Genomic DNA, 16,611 nt, shown 5'->3' with positions numbered 1-16,611 from the left:
TCGTTTAAATAACTTGTTTCTTCTTATTTTTCTTATCAGTTGTGTACATTAGTTGGAAAAGCTGATTGTGATGAGCTTTGAATCATCATGTGACTTTCTCATCACCTGTTTTTGGTGGTTATCAGTATTTCAATGGTTTAAAACAGATATTAACACTTCAATATGCTGGTTTATTAACATTACATCAGTTAAAGAAATAGGGTTTTGTATTGTGAATTTAAGCTAAGTCTGTAAAACCTAAAATGTTTCTACCATAGTAATGGAGTCGCCCACTATCAGAGTCCTGGGCTCGGCTGCGCTCTGAGCTGAAAGCCGCTGTCTGCTCGACCTTGAGCGTCTGTTAGTAGCGATGTTAGCTGCTGGCTGATCCGATCCATGTTTAATCACATTTGGGGATTCCTCACCCACATTCATTAATGCTTCAAATCTGTTCTCAAGATGTATAGGGGGTGGTAGAATACCAGTATTCACAAGCCTTGTCATAGCCGAATCTGGGATAGAGGATGCTACGGCAGCATTTAATGCAATAAAGATACTTGATGAAATGTTATAAAGTACTGGGGATCTTTATTGTTGGTTTGCTGGGTTTGCACAGGTGGAAACCCCTGGTTTCTATGAAAGCAAGCGGTCTGGTCAGGTGGTCTGGTACGTTACACACCCTGAGAGATGTGTGCAAACACTTATCAAACGACCCTGCAGCAGGACAGCAATCTGTTTGAGATTATCAGGCTTCTGTTTAAACCCAGAGCACAGGACATAATACACCAAAAACACACCCTCCTTATACATGTCCTGAGGTGGAATTAAAAGCAATGATAATATAATCCTCATTTTGAGTTTAAATAAAACTACTGAGCTCCTGTGAGACTTTTTTTTTTAAATCATTATTTCCTCATGTAGAAGTCATTCAGTCATGCTGTAGCCTACTTTAGGATATTTGGTGCAGTATAGAAGGGATTTTTGAGGTATTTGACTGTTGGAGCTTATTATTATAAATCTACTTTGAAGGAATTTCCATGTAATCCACAGTGACTCTTACATGAGAACAGAGACTTCAGAGGTGTATGTAGATATAATAGCAGAGTTTACAATGTAATCGGCACCCATACTGTATATTATATACTAGATCGATTTATACAGTTGTAAATAAAACCGATTACTGGAGTACGTTTTACAAGAAATTGCTATTTAAACATTATATATATATGCAGTTCCTTCGTAATTATTTGTAAAATAGCAATTTCTTAGTTAAAATTAGTTTCAAAGTAAGTCCATTTTTGTCCTACTTTACACATGGAAAAGTTGCTATCAGCAAGAATAGGAGTGTGTTCATGGCAAACTGTACACTGACTCCTGTCAGTCATTAAGCTCTGCAGAGCTATTACAGTCATTCTCCATAATTACAGATCAACCTGGCAACTTACTGGTTGAATGTTAAATCTGAAGCGTGTGTAAATGGGGAAACATGCGCTCTGGTAAGAGCTTTGCTTTCATTGCATTCATGCTGTGTTGGGATTGTGGCCTGCTGTTGGTTTAGTGCTTTAAAGAGCCTCTCGGTTGTCAAATTCAATGTGCCGTGTTAGTTTTTGGCCTTGTGTTCTCTGTCAGAGCTGTGTGAGGATTCCCTCAGGCAGAGAGAGAGTTAAAAAGAGGCTATTTAGCCACAGCCTTTCCATGTGAATTCCCTTCGTGGACATTTTTTCTGAACATCAGTCGGAGCTCTGAATGTAAGCCGTGAGCTGCAGTGGAGAGAGAAACACAGAAGCGCTGCGCTCCTTCAGCTCATCAGCTCTGCTCTGGCAAACAGAAGATCCTCACATGATAGTGCTTATACAGAGCGACGGCCTGATCTCTCCACGAACTCACTTCTTCACTCGGTGAACTCTGAAACTGCATCTCATGCTGCTGTGAAGACTTTCCTGTAGCGCTCAGGACATCCTCAAACAGGTAAATGCTGATTTTTCTGATTTAAACACTGGTTGTTGTGTTTTTGCATATAGTAATATTCTTCCATTTTTTTATGTAACTGTAACAACCATTCTTTAATTACATAAGAATCATGAATGTACAGATCATTAATGTACATTAAAATACTTACAAAAAAGTAAGATTCATCTTTGATTCATATAACCCTATATATATGTTATCTTTCTTATAAAAGGTCAAAAAGAACGCAATATGCACACACACACATATACGAGTTTTGAAGTGTAATCTTGGTTTTAAAATTAGTAAAAGACGAACATGCACTTTTTTTGCATTATTGTAAAATTGTACAATATGAATCTCAACTGACTATTACACTTCATTATTACACTCATCTGATATTACACTTCAAACCACATAGCTTACTTGTCTCATTTTTGATTTTCATAATTGTTGGTTATTTTCATTATAGTCTCATTATTATCAGTAATTGTGTATATATATATATATAGGCCTATATGTGGGGGCACTTAAGCAGGAATGTGTTTGTGTCGTCAAAAAGTAATGTCATAATAAAAAACCTTATATATTTTTAATGTATGGGAACTACAGATCCAACAGCTTATTAGTGCCAGTTAATATAAGTGTTAAGAGCTGTTTAATCCAGCGTAAAGGCTTTACTGTTCCTCCATCCATTCCAGGCTATAAGCACATAATAATTAAAGCTACAGTAACTGTTGTACCTTCTTTTTCTGCTTTAGTATGGGATGATATTAGACTCAAAATGATTAATAGATGCACGCACAATTATCCATGTACTGCATACATTTTATACATGTATCTTACTAACCACAAACAAATGCCTTTCAATTTGAGATTCAATTCAGGATTAAATTATTGTGCAGCGATTTGTACAAATACAGACATGTTTGTGAATAAAAATGTTCTGTTCTGCATTACAACTGAAACAAATGCTTTTCAACCGGTGTCTGCAGTTAAGAATTACATTACTTTGCTAAAGTAAGGAAACTTTGCTTCCTTTGCTCCTGTTAACATATGTTGGTTTTCACGAGACTCTCCGGCGAATGCGCAACGCTGAACTACATTAAAGTGATTATTCCGTTTTGAATATGGATATTTTTCTTACAAAAACGCATCGATTCGCTACAGAAGGCCTATTGTTCACCCCCCGGAGCCGTGTGAGACACTTATTTTTATGGATGGGCGCTTTTTATTTAACTTCTTCTGGACTGATGTATGCAACACCCGCTGAGTGGCATTAAACAGCTTGAAAGATCAAAGACAATTTTTAATATAACTCCGACTGGATTCGTCTGAAAGAAGAAAGTCATATACACCTAGGATACCTCGGGGGTGAGTAAAACGCAGCCTAATTTTCCTTTTTGGATGAACTAACCCTTTAACTGTGACTTTAAAATATATCACTGGTTGTTATTGTGCAGGTGTGATGGCGAGGATATCCGGCTCTACTCGCATTTGCACGCTGGTCTTGACTTTGTGCTTCCTGGTCTTTGAGATTGTAGTCGGTCAAATCTGCAGATCCCTCCTCATCGCGGTGGACAGCTTCCATACGCTCTACATTTTCATAAATCTGGCTCTATCAGCATTAAAGCATCATCCCAATTCTCCCTGCTCACCTGATCCCTCCACGACCGCTGCTCCATCCCGTCCAAACGTCTCTGCTTCAGGAGGTCCGAGTCCTCCGTGTGCTGAGGACTACAGAAGGATGCGTCTCAAACCCTTCGGCAACCTGATCTCAGCTCTGCTCATGGCATCTCAGTGTGTCTCCATTAGTCTGGAGATTCTCACGCATGTCGTGCAGCCAGAACCCATTCTACACCCACTCCTGTCTATTGTTGTTGGAGGAGCCAGTCTGATATTTAATATGCTCGTTTTGGCCTGGAAAAGAAGCAGCAGAGGGATTGATGAAGCTGCTGAGGGGAACAGAAAGAGTCTGACGCGAAATGACCCTCATTCTACATCAGAAAGCAAAGGTGTGTTTGAATAGAACCATCTATTATGAGTGAAATACTCGTTTCTGATTGGTCAATCGTGCCATTTAATTTGAAGATAATATACATATTGTTTAACAATATTTCATGCGAGTGCAACAGTCAGGTACCTGAGATAAAATCTCCATTAATTTTCTTCATTGGGGAATAGATTTTGAACAATAACTTACACACCATTAAAGACAGACCTACTGTGTGCTCCGAGGTTGTTAATCGATGGTATATGCTTTTGCTGAAGCCATCTGTTTGCATTATCTGTTTGCACAACCAAACTAGGAAGGTTGCACAAGTGGTTAAGGATCTGCTGCAGAACGGCTGTGAGGATCTTGATGATCATTGTGTTGTAGGAAGTGCTCTGCAGGATGACGCACTGATGTTCTGCAACCCTGAAGCATCTCGGGTCCTGGATCCAGATCAAGGCTCTCAGCACAGCTCTTCTGAGTTACCAGAGCACAGCATCACTGAAGCAGTCCAGTCCAGTCACAGTCAAAAGTCTAATTCCAGAATCAGTGAAAGTTCACAGGAAATCATTCCGGAAGATCGACATCACTCCACCTGCACCGAACCCACCGGTGAGAGCATGCTCATTTAAGAAGATACAGTAAAAGCAGAGATAGTGAAATATTAGTACAATATAAAATAACTATTTTCTGTTGTAATATCTGTTAAAATGTATGTAAAAAGCTGCATTTCCAGCATCATTACTCCAGTCTTCAGTGTCACATGATTTTCAGAAATCAGTATAATATGCTGATTTGCTGCTCAAGAAACATTTCTGAATATTATCAGTGTTGAAAACAGTTGTGCTGCTTCATATTTTTGTGAAAACCGATACATTTTTTTTCCCCTGGATTCTTTGATGACTAGAAAATTGAAAAGATCAGCATTTATTTGATATAGAAATGAATGTCGTTACTGTCGCTTTTGATCAATTTAGTGCATAATTACTAAATAAAAATGAATTTATTTAGTATTTTTTGTTGTTAATCTTTCTTGTCCCAAACTTTTGAAATATGAAGCAGCACAACGGTTTTCAACATTAATAATAATAACAACATTTATTTAGCAGCATATTATACTGATTTCTGAAGATCATGTGACACTGAAGACTGGAGGAATGATGCTGAAAATACAGCTGCGCATCACAGAAATATATTACAGTTTAACAGATACTCACATAGAAAACAGCTATTTTAAATTGTAATAATATTTCACAATGCTTAAATATTTTTTATTTAAAAAATGCAGCCTTGTTGAGCATAAGAAACTTCTTTCAAATGCATTAAAAATAATTATTACAAACTTTTGACCGGCAGAGCCCCCCTTAAGGACGGTTCATTTTTTTTCTTCTTCTGTGAAACAAAAGTTAAATGTGTCCAGAATAGTTATCATAGTTTTAGTGAATTAAAAAGAATATAATCAATAATAACGAATTTAGTTTTACCCCACAGACTAGGTTTGGAAAAAAGAATAATTTTCTTAAATAACACCTACTGCATCTACAGGCCTTACTGTTCTCATATCATATATAACTGTGATGATCCACAAAACAGCAAGCTTTAAAACACTTGCTTCTTTCTGCTGAATATTAGATCAGTTCCTGTGAAATCTGTCCTCTCTCAGGTTCATCAGCAGTGTGAGCTTCACGAGGAATACTTCTACATCACTCGTGTCAACACAGTCCATAGTTACAACAAACATGTATCTTGACTTAGAGATCTAGTGGTTATTTTGGGAAAAACAGTAGTGTGGAAACGTTTTCCCCCACTCTACCCTATACAGAAATATTCCGCAATTTCGACATGCCACACTATGTATAATTGGTTTCTTTTTAACCCGACAGTTTCCCAGTGCATTCCTGAAGGCTCCGGGTGCAGAAGACAGCAGCTCGGCTCCATCGGTGTGATCCAGCACCTTCTGGGTTCAGTCCTGGTTTTGACTAACGGTCTGGTTCTCCTGCTGTCTGCAGCGCACTGCCATCGGCCTCACTCCGACTGTCACCTCCTGGTGTATCTGGACGCAGGTTTTTCCGCAGTCTGTGTGCTGGTTTTGTTATCCACAGCCCTGCCGAAGCTACAGCGCTACGGGCTGCTGGTGCTGCAGGCGACGCCGCTGCATCTCTCCGTGGCTCAGGTGCGGCTGAGGCTCACTGAAGTACCGGGCGTGCTGTCGGTGCACGAGCTGCACGTGTGGCAGCTGTCGGACGCGCTGATGGTGGCGTCGCTGCACGTTCACTGTCCGGACGGGCTGAACGCAGCGCAGTGCGCAGATCTGATGGGGAGGACAAAAGCAGTGCTGGCCGCTTTCGGCATCAACCACTGCACCGTGCAGCCGGAGTTCATCAGGAGCGACGCAGCGGCCGGTGGCGGATCGGGACGGTCGCTCTGCAGCTTGCGCTGTGGCCAGGAGTGTGTGGAGAAGCTCTGTTGCTCCCCTCAGGTGGACAAGACCAGCTGTCCCAAGACAGAGAGTCCTGCTTGTGTGCAACCCTGCTCTCCAGCGCCGCACAGTGTTGATGAGCATAGAGACGTGGTTATTGAGAACACGTACCTGTGACTGAAGCTTGTTGGTGTGTTTGTGAACTGACAGCACTGTAAGTACTGTACATGACAGAGACTCCAGCAATAAATGCATTTATATATGCAAAACAATCGAGGGGTGAACACTGATTTATTCAGAGCTGAAGCACTGAGAGGAGGACATGGTCAGATATTAACCTGCTCCACACATTTAAAGGTCTCTAACTGATCAACATGATCAAAACTTTGCTGCCAAACCTGTGGCACACAATCTACTCCATGCCTTCTGTCGTCTGATTGATAGTTTAGACTTGTTTTTAACAAGTAAAGGCCTTTTAGTCTAATTGTACAAGTGTGCACCTTTGTTGCTGTCAAAGCTTAGGTTTACTTGATTATCCAGAAAGTTTTTAGAAAAAAAATATGAGTCTCAAATAAGATCTTCAGGCCTTTGAGGAACGTTTATGAGTTCATCTCTCAATAATCATTGTATTGCATTATGTTTTGAGAGTGACGACTGATATTAATGTAGTTTTATGTAAGCTAAGTAGTCTGTTATACAGTTATGAAGATCTCATTGATTTACATTACAAGCATCAGAATTCCATCTAACTTAGTCCATATAAATATCTGCACCTGCATATTTTTGCGCAGTTTTGGGCATCTGGATATAACTGAGACGTCTGTTCTTCCTCGTCCTTGATGAGCTTCATATTCTTACTGTATCATACGAGCCATAAAAGTCTGATGCGTCAAATATGATAAAAAAGGCATTTTTTTGTTTATTATTTTTAAGTTGTTTTACAAACTGATCAATTTCAAGTTTTTGTGAATATTACTGTACATTTTAGGCTTGGCGGAATTCAAATGAAGGGACAAAATGTTCCTGATGTGAATTTGTTATTCTATATTAATATTGATTTTATAATACATGTTTAAATATATTCTATTCCATCAAGTTTTGCATGCGTTTGTATTTTGGATAAATGGATGGCATGTGTTTATATATATGTGTGTGTGTATATATATATATATATATATATATATACATACTGTATATATATAAGAAATACTTTCATGAACATAAAACCTGCCTTTAAAATGAATTCCATTAGGAAAGAATGAAATAATTGCATCATTTACACTGTTGTGAAGTTTGAAACACTGGGCAAACTACATGTAATAAACCTCAGAGGCCTTCTGATACTAATAAATTGCATTTGAAATACTTGGGTGCATTAATTTCTTCACCAAGTAGCCCTACTTTAGCTATAAAAACCCAATATTACCTCTATGAAGATAGTGGATAGATAGTGGAAGTGATAGTACTATAACTGTTGCTACTGATGGCTGAGTGGTAAGGTTTGCTGTTAAATTGTGTTGTACCTTTCCAAATAAAGGTGATCAATATGTATGTTTTTACGTAAACATACCTCTAGGGCGCATTAATGTCGCATGACAAAAATAGGCACTCGGTCTGCTATTAAAATTATTTTGGATTATGTTTGTTATTTTTTATACATCTGTTATTATACGTGGCTGTTTTTAAATTCATGAACTAGGCACTGACTTTCTCCCCTCTAGGAAATGCATAAAAGCACGTGTTATATCGCAGTGTTGGGGAAAGTTACTTTTAAAAGTAATGCATTACAATATTGCGTTACTCCATAAAAAAGTAACTAATTACGTTACTTAGTTACTTTTTATGGAAAGGAATGCGTTACGTTACTTTTTAAATCTGGACAGGTCTTGCTTGTTTGTTTTTAAAATGAAAAAAGCCTTTTCACAGCAAAAGTGAAATGAATGCGCCTCAGGCTGAAGGGAAAGTAAATGTACGTCCGTACAGTAGAACGCAGAAGAAGACATTTCAACACACTTCAGCAATAAACAAAGACACACAAATGTTTGTCTAGAGTAGTTTGTGCTTATTAGTACGCTTGAACAGGATCATCGAAGCTCAGAAGCAAAGACATTGGTTAATAGAATGGGATTAAATACATAAAGGATATTTGTGTTGTCTAACATTTAATTATTGCATATTCTTAGTTGCATAATTTTTATTCATTGTAAGGAATACTGAAACTGTGTGAGTGAGATGAATTAATGCATATTCATATTTATTTTAGAACTACAGTAACATCTGATTTCTCTCAACATGGGGACACCAGAGCTGTCAATCAATAAATTGGAAAAAAAAAAGTAACTCAGATATTCTCTTGTAAATTAAAAAGTAACGCGTTAATTTACTAGTTACTTGAAAAAAAGTAATCTGATTACGTAACTCGCGTTACCCCAACACACGCTCACGGTAACCTGAGGAAGACGACTCTGCATTAGGAACTTTACTGTAGTCTTCAGAACAAGTAGTTAGTTTGCAGTAGTGTTTTAGTATTGCTTTTTATTTATGCCACTTACTGTAAGTAGTAGCAGACAGTAATACACATCTGCTTATGAATGCATTCGTAACTCTATCTGTTATTCGTACTCTGGCATGGGTTCCTGACTCGTTTTTCTCAAGGTGTGTGTGTTTTAGATCAGATAAAGTTAAACTAGACCAAATCCTGGCTTAGTTTATGTGCACTGCTGTTCAAAGGTTTGGGATCAGTAAAAATGTTCATGTTTTTTTAAAGACGTTAGAGGCCTTCTGATACTAATAAATTGCATTTGAAATACTTGGGTGCATTAATTTCTTCACCAAGTAGCCCTACTTTAGCTATGAAAACCCAATATTACCTCTATGAAGATAGTGGATAGATAGTGGAAGTGATAGTACTATAACTGTTGCTACTGATGGCTGAGTGGTAAGGTTTGCTGTTAAATTGTGTTGTACCTTTCCAAATAAAGGTGATCAATATGTATGTTTTTACGTAAACATACCTCTAGGGCGCATTAATGTCGCATGACAAAAATAGGCACTCGGTCTGCTATTAAAATTATTTTGGATTATGTTTGTTATTTTTTATACATCTGTTATTATACGTGGCTGTTTTTAAATTCATGAACTAGGCACTGACTTTCTCCCCTCTAGGAAATGCATAAAAGCACGTGTTATATCGCAGTGTTGGGGAAAGTTACTTTTAAAAGTAATGCATTACAATATTGCGTTACTCCATAAAAAAGTAACTAATTACGTTACTTAGTTACTTTTTATGGAAAGGAATGCGTTACGTTACTTTTTAAATCTGGACAGGTCTTGCTTGTTTGTTTTTAAAATGAAAAAAGCCTTTTCACAGCAAAAGTGAAATGAATGCGCCTCAGGCTGAAGGGAAAGTAAATGTACGTCCGTACAGTAGAATGCAGAAGAAGACATTTCAACACACTTCAGCAATAAACAAAGACACACAAATGTTTGTCTAGAGTAGTTTGTGCTTATTAGTACGCTTGAACTGGATCATCGAAGCTCAGAAGCAAAGACATTGGTTAATAGAATGGGATTAAATACATAAAGGATATTTGTGTTGTCTAACATTTAATTATTGCATATTCTGAGTTGCATTATTTTTATTCATTTTGAGGAATACTGAATCTGTGTGAGTGAGATGAATTAATGCATATTCATATTTATTTTAGAACTACAGTAACATCTGATTTCTCTCAACATGGGGACACCAGAGCTGTCAATCAATAAATTGGAAAAAAAAAAGTAACTCAGATATTCTCTTGTAAATTAAAAAGTAACGCGTTAATTTACTAGTTACTTGAAAAAAAGTAATCTGATTACGTAACTCGCGTTACCCCAACACACGCTCACGGTAACCTGAGGAAGACGACTCTGCATTAGGAACTTTACTGTAGTCTTCAGAACAAGTAGTTAGTTTGCAGTAGTGTTTTAGTATTGCTTTTTATTTATGCCACTTACTGTAAGTAGTAGCAGACAGTAATACACATCTGCTTATGTAACTCTATCTGTTATTCGTACTCTGGCATGGGTTCCTGACTCGTTTTTCTCAAGGTGTGTGTGTTTTAGATCAGATAAAGTTAAACTAGACCAAATCCTGGCTTAGTTTATGTGCACTGCTGTTCAAAGGTTTGGGATCAGTAAAAATGTTCATGTTTTTTTAAAGACGTTTCTTCTGCTCATCAAGGCTGCATTTATTTGATCAGAAATACAGAAGAAATTGTGAAATATTATTACAATTCAAAATAACTTTATATATATACATAAATACTTTCAAATATAATTTATTGCTGTGATCAAAGCTGAATTTTCAGCATCATTACTCCGCATGATCCTTCAGAAATTATTATAATATGCTGATTTATTATCGATGTTAGAAACAGTTTTTGCGGCTTCGTTTTTTTTTTTTTGTGGAACCTGTGATACTTTTTTTTTTTTTTTAAAGATTCTTTGATGAATACAAAGTTTAAAAAGAACAGCATTTACTTAAAATAGAAATATTTTTTAACAATATACACTACCGTTCAAAAGTTTGGGGTCAGCAGATTTTTTCTTTCTTTCTATATTTGAACTATATTTGAGTACTTTTATTCAGCAAAGACGTGTTAAATTGATAAAAAGCGACAGTAAAGACTTATATTGTTAGAAAAATGTTTCTATTTTGAATAAATGCTGTTCTTTTTAACTTTTTATTCATCAAAGAATTCCGAAAAAGGTATCAAAGGTTCCAAAAAAAAATAAAAAAATTGAAGCTGCACAACTGCTTCCAACATTGATAATAATCAGAAATGTTTCTCGAGCAGCAGATCAGCATATTATACTGATTTCTGAAGATCATGTGACACTGAAGACTGGAGGAATGATGCTGAAAATACAGCTGCACATCACAGAAATACATTACAGTTTAACAGAGATTCACATAGAAAACAGCTATTTTAAATTGTAATAATATTTCACAATATTACTGTTTTTTTCTGTATTTCTGATCAAATAAATGCAGCCTTGATGAGCATAATAAACTTTTTTTAAAAGTATTAAAAATCTTACTGATCCCAAACTTTTGAACGGCAGTGTATATTGACCATTTAAGTGCTTATAACATAAATTAGGTTTTATTATAATAACTGACCATACTGATATATGGATTGCTTGTTTGTTTTTGGCATAGGTCTTATTAGCACAGATTTAATAATGTGCCAGCTTTTTCTAAATAATAAATAAGTGTTTTTTTTTATACTTCTAGTTTATTAAGTGGACGGATATCAACACTTAAAGATGAGACTGGAGCGGTGAGGTTTATTCAATTATACATGCTACAAATAATAATACATAAATCTGTCTTTACAGAGATGCTACTATGCGAGTGTGTTTTGATGTAATATTAGTCATGTTTAGATCTTCATTGACCGAGATCCATCTCTGTTTGCTCCTATTTTCAACGTTCTGCGCACTAAAGAGCTTCACCCCAGGTAAGTCTATATTTTTGTGAGATAGATAATTTAGCACTGAAGTTTAAATGCCAAATTTAGGTATTAGATGGCATAACTCTGTTTTTCTGACAGGTCCGTAGATGTTCTCTTGTTAATGCACGAGGCAGAGTTCTATGGGATCACGCCGCTGGGTGAGATCAAGCTGTGCTGGGATTATTCTAATGGTTTATATCCAATTGCATGTTGATTAAATGGGTGTTTCTAATCAGGTCTCTATCTCTGCAGTGCGAAAGCTGCAGCTGTGTGATGAGTTGGATCGCTCCACCTGCGGGAACGTGTTGTTCAATGGCTACCCGCCTCCAGCAGGTACAAACCCTGAGCACAGAGACAGCGTTTACTCCATGTGAAGTGACCGCAGGTTTCAGAGAGACTCGCTGTGTGTGTTACAGTGTATCCGGTGAAGCGCAGAAACAGGCACAGTGTGGCAGGACTCCAGTTCATGGGGGGCCGTGCGGGGCCCGTGGAAAGGGCCCCTGTGAGGAGGAGTAACACAATGCCGCCTAACCTGGGCAACACTGGCATACTGAGCAAAGCTGCCATGGAGGAGAAAGTGGCAGGTCTGCCTTCTCTTGGGTCAGAATCGTATGTGGTCATCATAACTGGATTGCTGTGGCTTATGCCCAGTTTGTGGTCTGTTACAGGTAGGGTTCCTCTTTAAATGACACTTATAGTAATGATTCGGATGTATGTGTGTGATTTTTTTTTTTAAATGGGGCGTCTCTTTCTTGTGCTCAGGGTTAAAGAGTCGACTGGATGGCAGCAGGTGTTCACCTGCATGACTGTTAGATCATTTCTGCATTTCTAATGTGTCTCATACTCTCTAAATGCAGAGCCAGGATGTGGTTCCCATCAACAGTTATGACACAGCCGGATCGTTCCTCATTTTGGGATGTAATAATGGATCTATTTACTACATAGGTAAAGCAACAATCAGACCTGAATAATCTAATGCTTCTCAAGTTTTGATTTTGCTTCATAAAGTTGCAAATAAAAAAGTATCTTATTTTTTAAAACATTTAATTCACTTGATTAAGGCATTGCGACAGGGTTATAGAATTATGAACCATTTTTTTGTTGTTGAATTTCCAACTGAAATAACAATAAGCTGTTGTAAAATATATTTTTGGATACATTAAAAATACCACCCACCTCTACTGATTGTTCAGATGGTTCATCAAGCTGATCACTGACATATCATGCATGTCTGCATCTTTCAGATGTCCAGAAGTTTCCATTGCGGATGAAGGATAACGATCTGTTGGTGACTGAGCTGTATCGAGATCCCAGTGAAGATGCTATTACTGCTCTAAGTGTCTACCTGACGCCCAAAACAAGTAACGGCAGCCTCTGATTTCATCTCACACTCCAGTCACACACACCCAGACCAGCGTCATACCACATATAGCCACATAGAGCTTATTACGGAAATCATATGCTTTAAAAGAATATACTTAAGTGCAAATGGAATGTCATGTTTTTAAAGGAAACAAATGTGTGTACTGCCAAATGTAGTGACAAGCATTTATGGTGAACTAAAGTATATTTTAGTGTCATTTCTATCAAACCTTGTGTTTGTTTAGGTGACAGTGGGAACTGGATCGAGATGGCGTATGGCACTAGTTCAGGCACGGTGCGTGTCATAGTGCAGCATCCAGAGACGGTGGGATCCGGTCCACAGCTCTTCCAGACCCTCTCCGTTCACCGCAGCCCTGTTACCAAGATCATGCTGTCTGAAAAACATCCCATCTCTGGTAAAGAGTTTTCATCTCATACGCATTGCTCATTCATGTGCAGAATATAGTGGGGATAAAAAGTCTGAGATTAATAGTAAAAAATATTTCCATATATCAATTTATCCATTTTTTTTTATAACTCTGAACAATATATTAATATTAATTTGAAAACAGAAACTTGAATGTGATAAATTTGTAAACATGTATCATAAACATATTTTGATTTTTTTCTAAAAAAATCTGTATAATTAATTCTCTCGGAGGTCCCACTGAAGAGGAGTTACTGGAGCTTTTGGACCAGTGTGATCTGGCACTGACCCGGACACCAGACATGAGTCCTGCCGCGTCTCACACACTCCTCACGCAACTCCATGTGCAGGTACACACCTCCAGTCCTACACCCTTAAACTACATGCTGATTAGTCCCTAAATTACAGGGGAATAAAAATCACAGATATAGGAAAGATAGTGCAATAGTGTAGCCTCGAGATTTTAACATTGTACACATTAATACTAGCATTTTACAGCATCTGAAACATGCTGCAATTTATATTCCAAATAAATTTTTTTACTCAATTTTTAAATTTTCCCACTGGTTAATCGACGTGTGACAACACCGGTATCACCGTTGGGGTGGGTGTTAATTCGTTTGAGTTTCCCTCTTTTCTTGGCTTTCAAATGGCTTGTAAAAGTGCCGAGCGCATTTTACTTTCACTTTCAAATTAGCGGCAATTCGGCATTGATTCAATTCAAGCAACAACAACGTCAAACTCATAGAACTTTATTAACAAAACGAATAAAAATACACTATATATGCCTTATAAAATAACAAATGACTTGGGCTACACAAAGTTTAAATAGGTATATAAAACTGAAAATCAGCAAACACTGTGGAACCAATTAAATATAAAATGTATGTTGTACAGTAGGGCTGTGAAGGGTGTTGTTTTATGTTTATATTGAAGTACATATTTACAAAAGAAATAACGAATGGCGCTATAATTTTATAGTTATGTTTGTTCATTCTCATTCTTTACTCTGTTCAATTTTACGGATATTTGTGGAGTGAGAATCAAAACACCTAAACTAAAATAAATGTTTGGTTTTATTTCACATAATTTCTGAACGTAATAATTAAAAGCGACTTACCTGAGGGTTTTTTCTCTCAAGAATACAACTTTTACCCAATGCAACTTATATTTAGTTTTTATGGAAATGACAGTATATTGTAATTCCACCTGAATCAGACCGATCTAGAAAAGTGGTAGTGGTAGTGGTATTTGTAAACAGTTTACAAATAACTTTACATAACATTCTTGTACTGAATTATACATTTGAGTAGCCTACTGAGTAATATTCATTAACAGCCTGTACTTACTATAGGGTTAGGGTTTGTTGCATGTAGTTATGCATCATTTACTGTTATTACTAGAGTAGATACATGTAATGTGTAACCAGGATGCTATCAAATAAAGGGTCACCCTTCTTTTCTCTCCATGTCCTGTAGATGGCAGTATTGCTTATTTATTTTGTCTCTCTCCCCACAGTCTTCAGTCTCATTTCAGTGAAAGCGGTCCAGCTGCCAGTGGTTTTCGAGGTCTGGTTTCTCTGACAGGTAGTCTGCCCCGTCAGGCCCCGCTGGTTCCCCTCAGCAAACCCCACCTCGGCCTCAGCCAGTCCTCTCTTGTCAGCAGCAGCAGCGGGCCTCTGGAGCGAGAGAAGGACCGGGATGGCCTGGGCTCCATCCGCAGAGGCAGCTTTGTGGAGAGCTGTCAGGAGAGAGCCAAGAGCTCGGACACGGCCGGCCTGGAGTTTAGCTGTGTGCAGTGAGCTCGAAGTGAGGCTCGGTCTCAGAATGCAGTCGTCATCCTCTGCCCTGCCAGCAGCGTGTATGTCCACACCTTCATCATCATCATCAGCAGCAGCAGCATCCATGAGAAGACCAGCTTTGGCAGCACCAAGTCCTGCTCCTTTACCGCTCAGTCCAGCCAGATCTCCAAGATCTAACATCTCGTCTCCAAGACCTCTCCGACCAGTGAGAGCCATCCACTGAGAAAGCCCCGCCTCTTCATCTTCGACCAGCCCCAAACCTCACATGAATGAAACCAGCTTCTGAGAGGGAGAATAAGATTGTATATATATTGAATGTGATTTTTATATATATAAAATCTATATATATATATGAAGTGAAGTGAAGTGACATGTGGCCAAGTATGGTGACCCATACTCAGAATTAGTGCTCTGCATTTACCCTTGCATTTGATTATGCTAGAATATGAAGTATGAAATCACATCATCTCCTTTTCTGTAAAAATATAGTATTTTACACTGTTTATGACAATCTTGAAAATTGGGTATCTCTGCCAGATATTGTTATGGTATATTGGTTGTTACATTAACAATATCATCCCTAAATGAATCTGAAACAGTTTTGCCGATGATTATAATTAAGCAGTGAATGCAAAGAACCTTTTTGTTTAACGTAAACCATTTGATAAGTTATAATTACTTTTTTTTTTTACTGTACACTGAATAAAACTTTATGAAGTTATTGTGTTTGTAAATGCACTTATTCAGATACCAATATCTAGGAAAAAGCACTATTGAAAATTCCCTAAAATAACAATTTTTATATAAATAACGGCAATACATTAGAATAAATGGAAAGGCAACAGCTGGACAAATTGCCAAATCTTTAATTGAATTATTAATTGAAATGAATAATATATAATATAAATTAATTTTGTGTTACTGATTATCATATTTACATTTATCAAATAAATCATTATAATAATTTAAGAGGTAAGGCTTTTGTGTAACTGAATATCAGTAAACCAAACAAAAATCAATATCTTTATAATAATTTAAGAGGTAATTTAAATGGATATATTAATAATAATTAGTTTTGCATAATAATATAATATTAGTTGTTTTTTTTACATTTTAATTTTGTGTTACTGAATATCAGTAAACCAAACAAAAATCATTATAATAATTTAAGAGGTCATTTAAATT

The 16,611-nt window shown here is 37.2% G+C and overlaps 1 protein-coding gene and 1 pseudogene across 1 annotated transcript; both read left to right on the top strand.

The window, feature by feature from the left end:
* Window positions 1–3,344: 3,344 nt before the first annotated feature.
* Window positions 3,345–7,222, top strand: LOC107558560 (zinc/cadmium resistance protein). The gene is made up of 3 exons (XM_016242216.1): window positions 3,345–3,941; window positions 4,307–4,531; window positions 5,803–7,222. The coding sequence occupies exons 1-3, from the start codon at window positions 3,395–3,397 to the stop codon at window positions 6,513–6,515; spliced, it is 1,485 nt and encodes a 494-aa protein (XP_016097702.1). The 5' UTR covers window positions 3,345–3,394; the 3' UTR covers window positions 6,516–7,222.
* A 3,164-nt stretch (window positions 7,223–10,386) lies between these two features.
* Window positions 10,387–15,649, top strand: LOC107558552 (SH3KBP1-binding protein 1-like; annotated as a pseudogene).
* The last annotated feature ends 962 nt before the right edge of the window (window positions 15,650–16,611 follow it).

The sequence above is a fragment of the Sinocyclocheilus grahami genome, unplaced genomic scaffold (genome assembly GCF_001515645.1).
Source record: "Sinocyclocheilus grahami isolate Dianchi unplaced genomic scaffold, SAMN03320097.WGS_v1.1 scaffold649.1, whole genome shotgun sequence".
In the NCBI taxonomy this organism is placed as follows: Eukaryota; Metazoa; Chordata; class Actinopteri; order Cypriniformes; family Cyprinidae; genus Sinocyclocheilus; species Sinocyclocheilus grahami.
Note: the sequence above shows the minus strand (reverse complement) of the source record. Positions and strands in the feature narration are given on the sequence as shown.

Coding starts and splice junctions, on each gene's coding strand:
- LOC107558560 (XM_016242216.1), top strand. CDS start 3,395: ATGGCGAGGATATCCGGCTCTACTCGCATTTGCACGCTGGTCTTGACT. Junction 3,942..4,306: donor TTCTACATCAGAAAGCAAAG/GTGTGTTTGAAT, acceptor ATTGTGTTGTAG/GAAGTGCTCTGCAGGATGAC. Junction 4,532..5,802: donor CACCTGCACCGAACCCACCG/GTGAGAGCATGC, acceptor TTAACCCGACAG/TTTCCCAGTGCATTCCTGAA.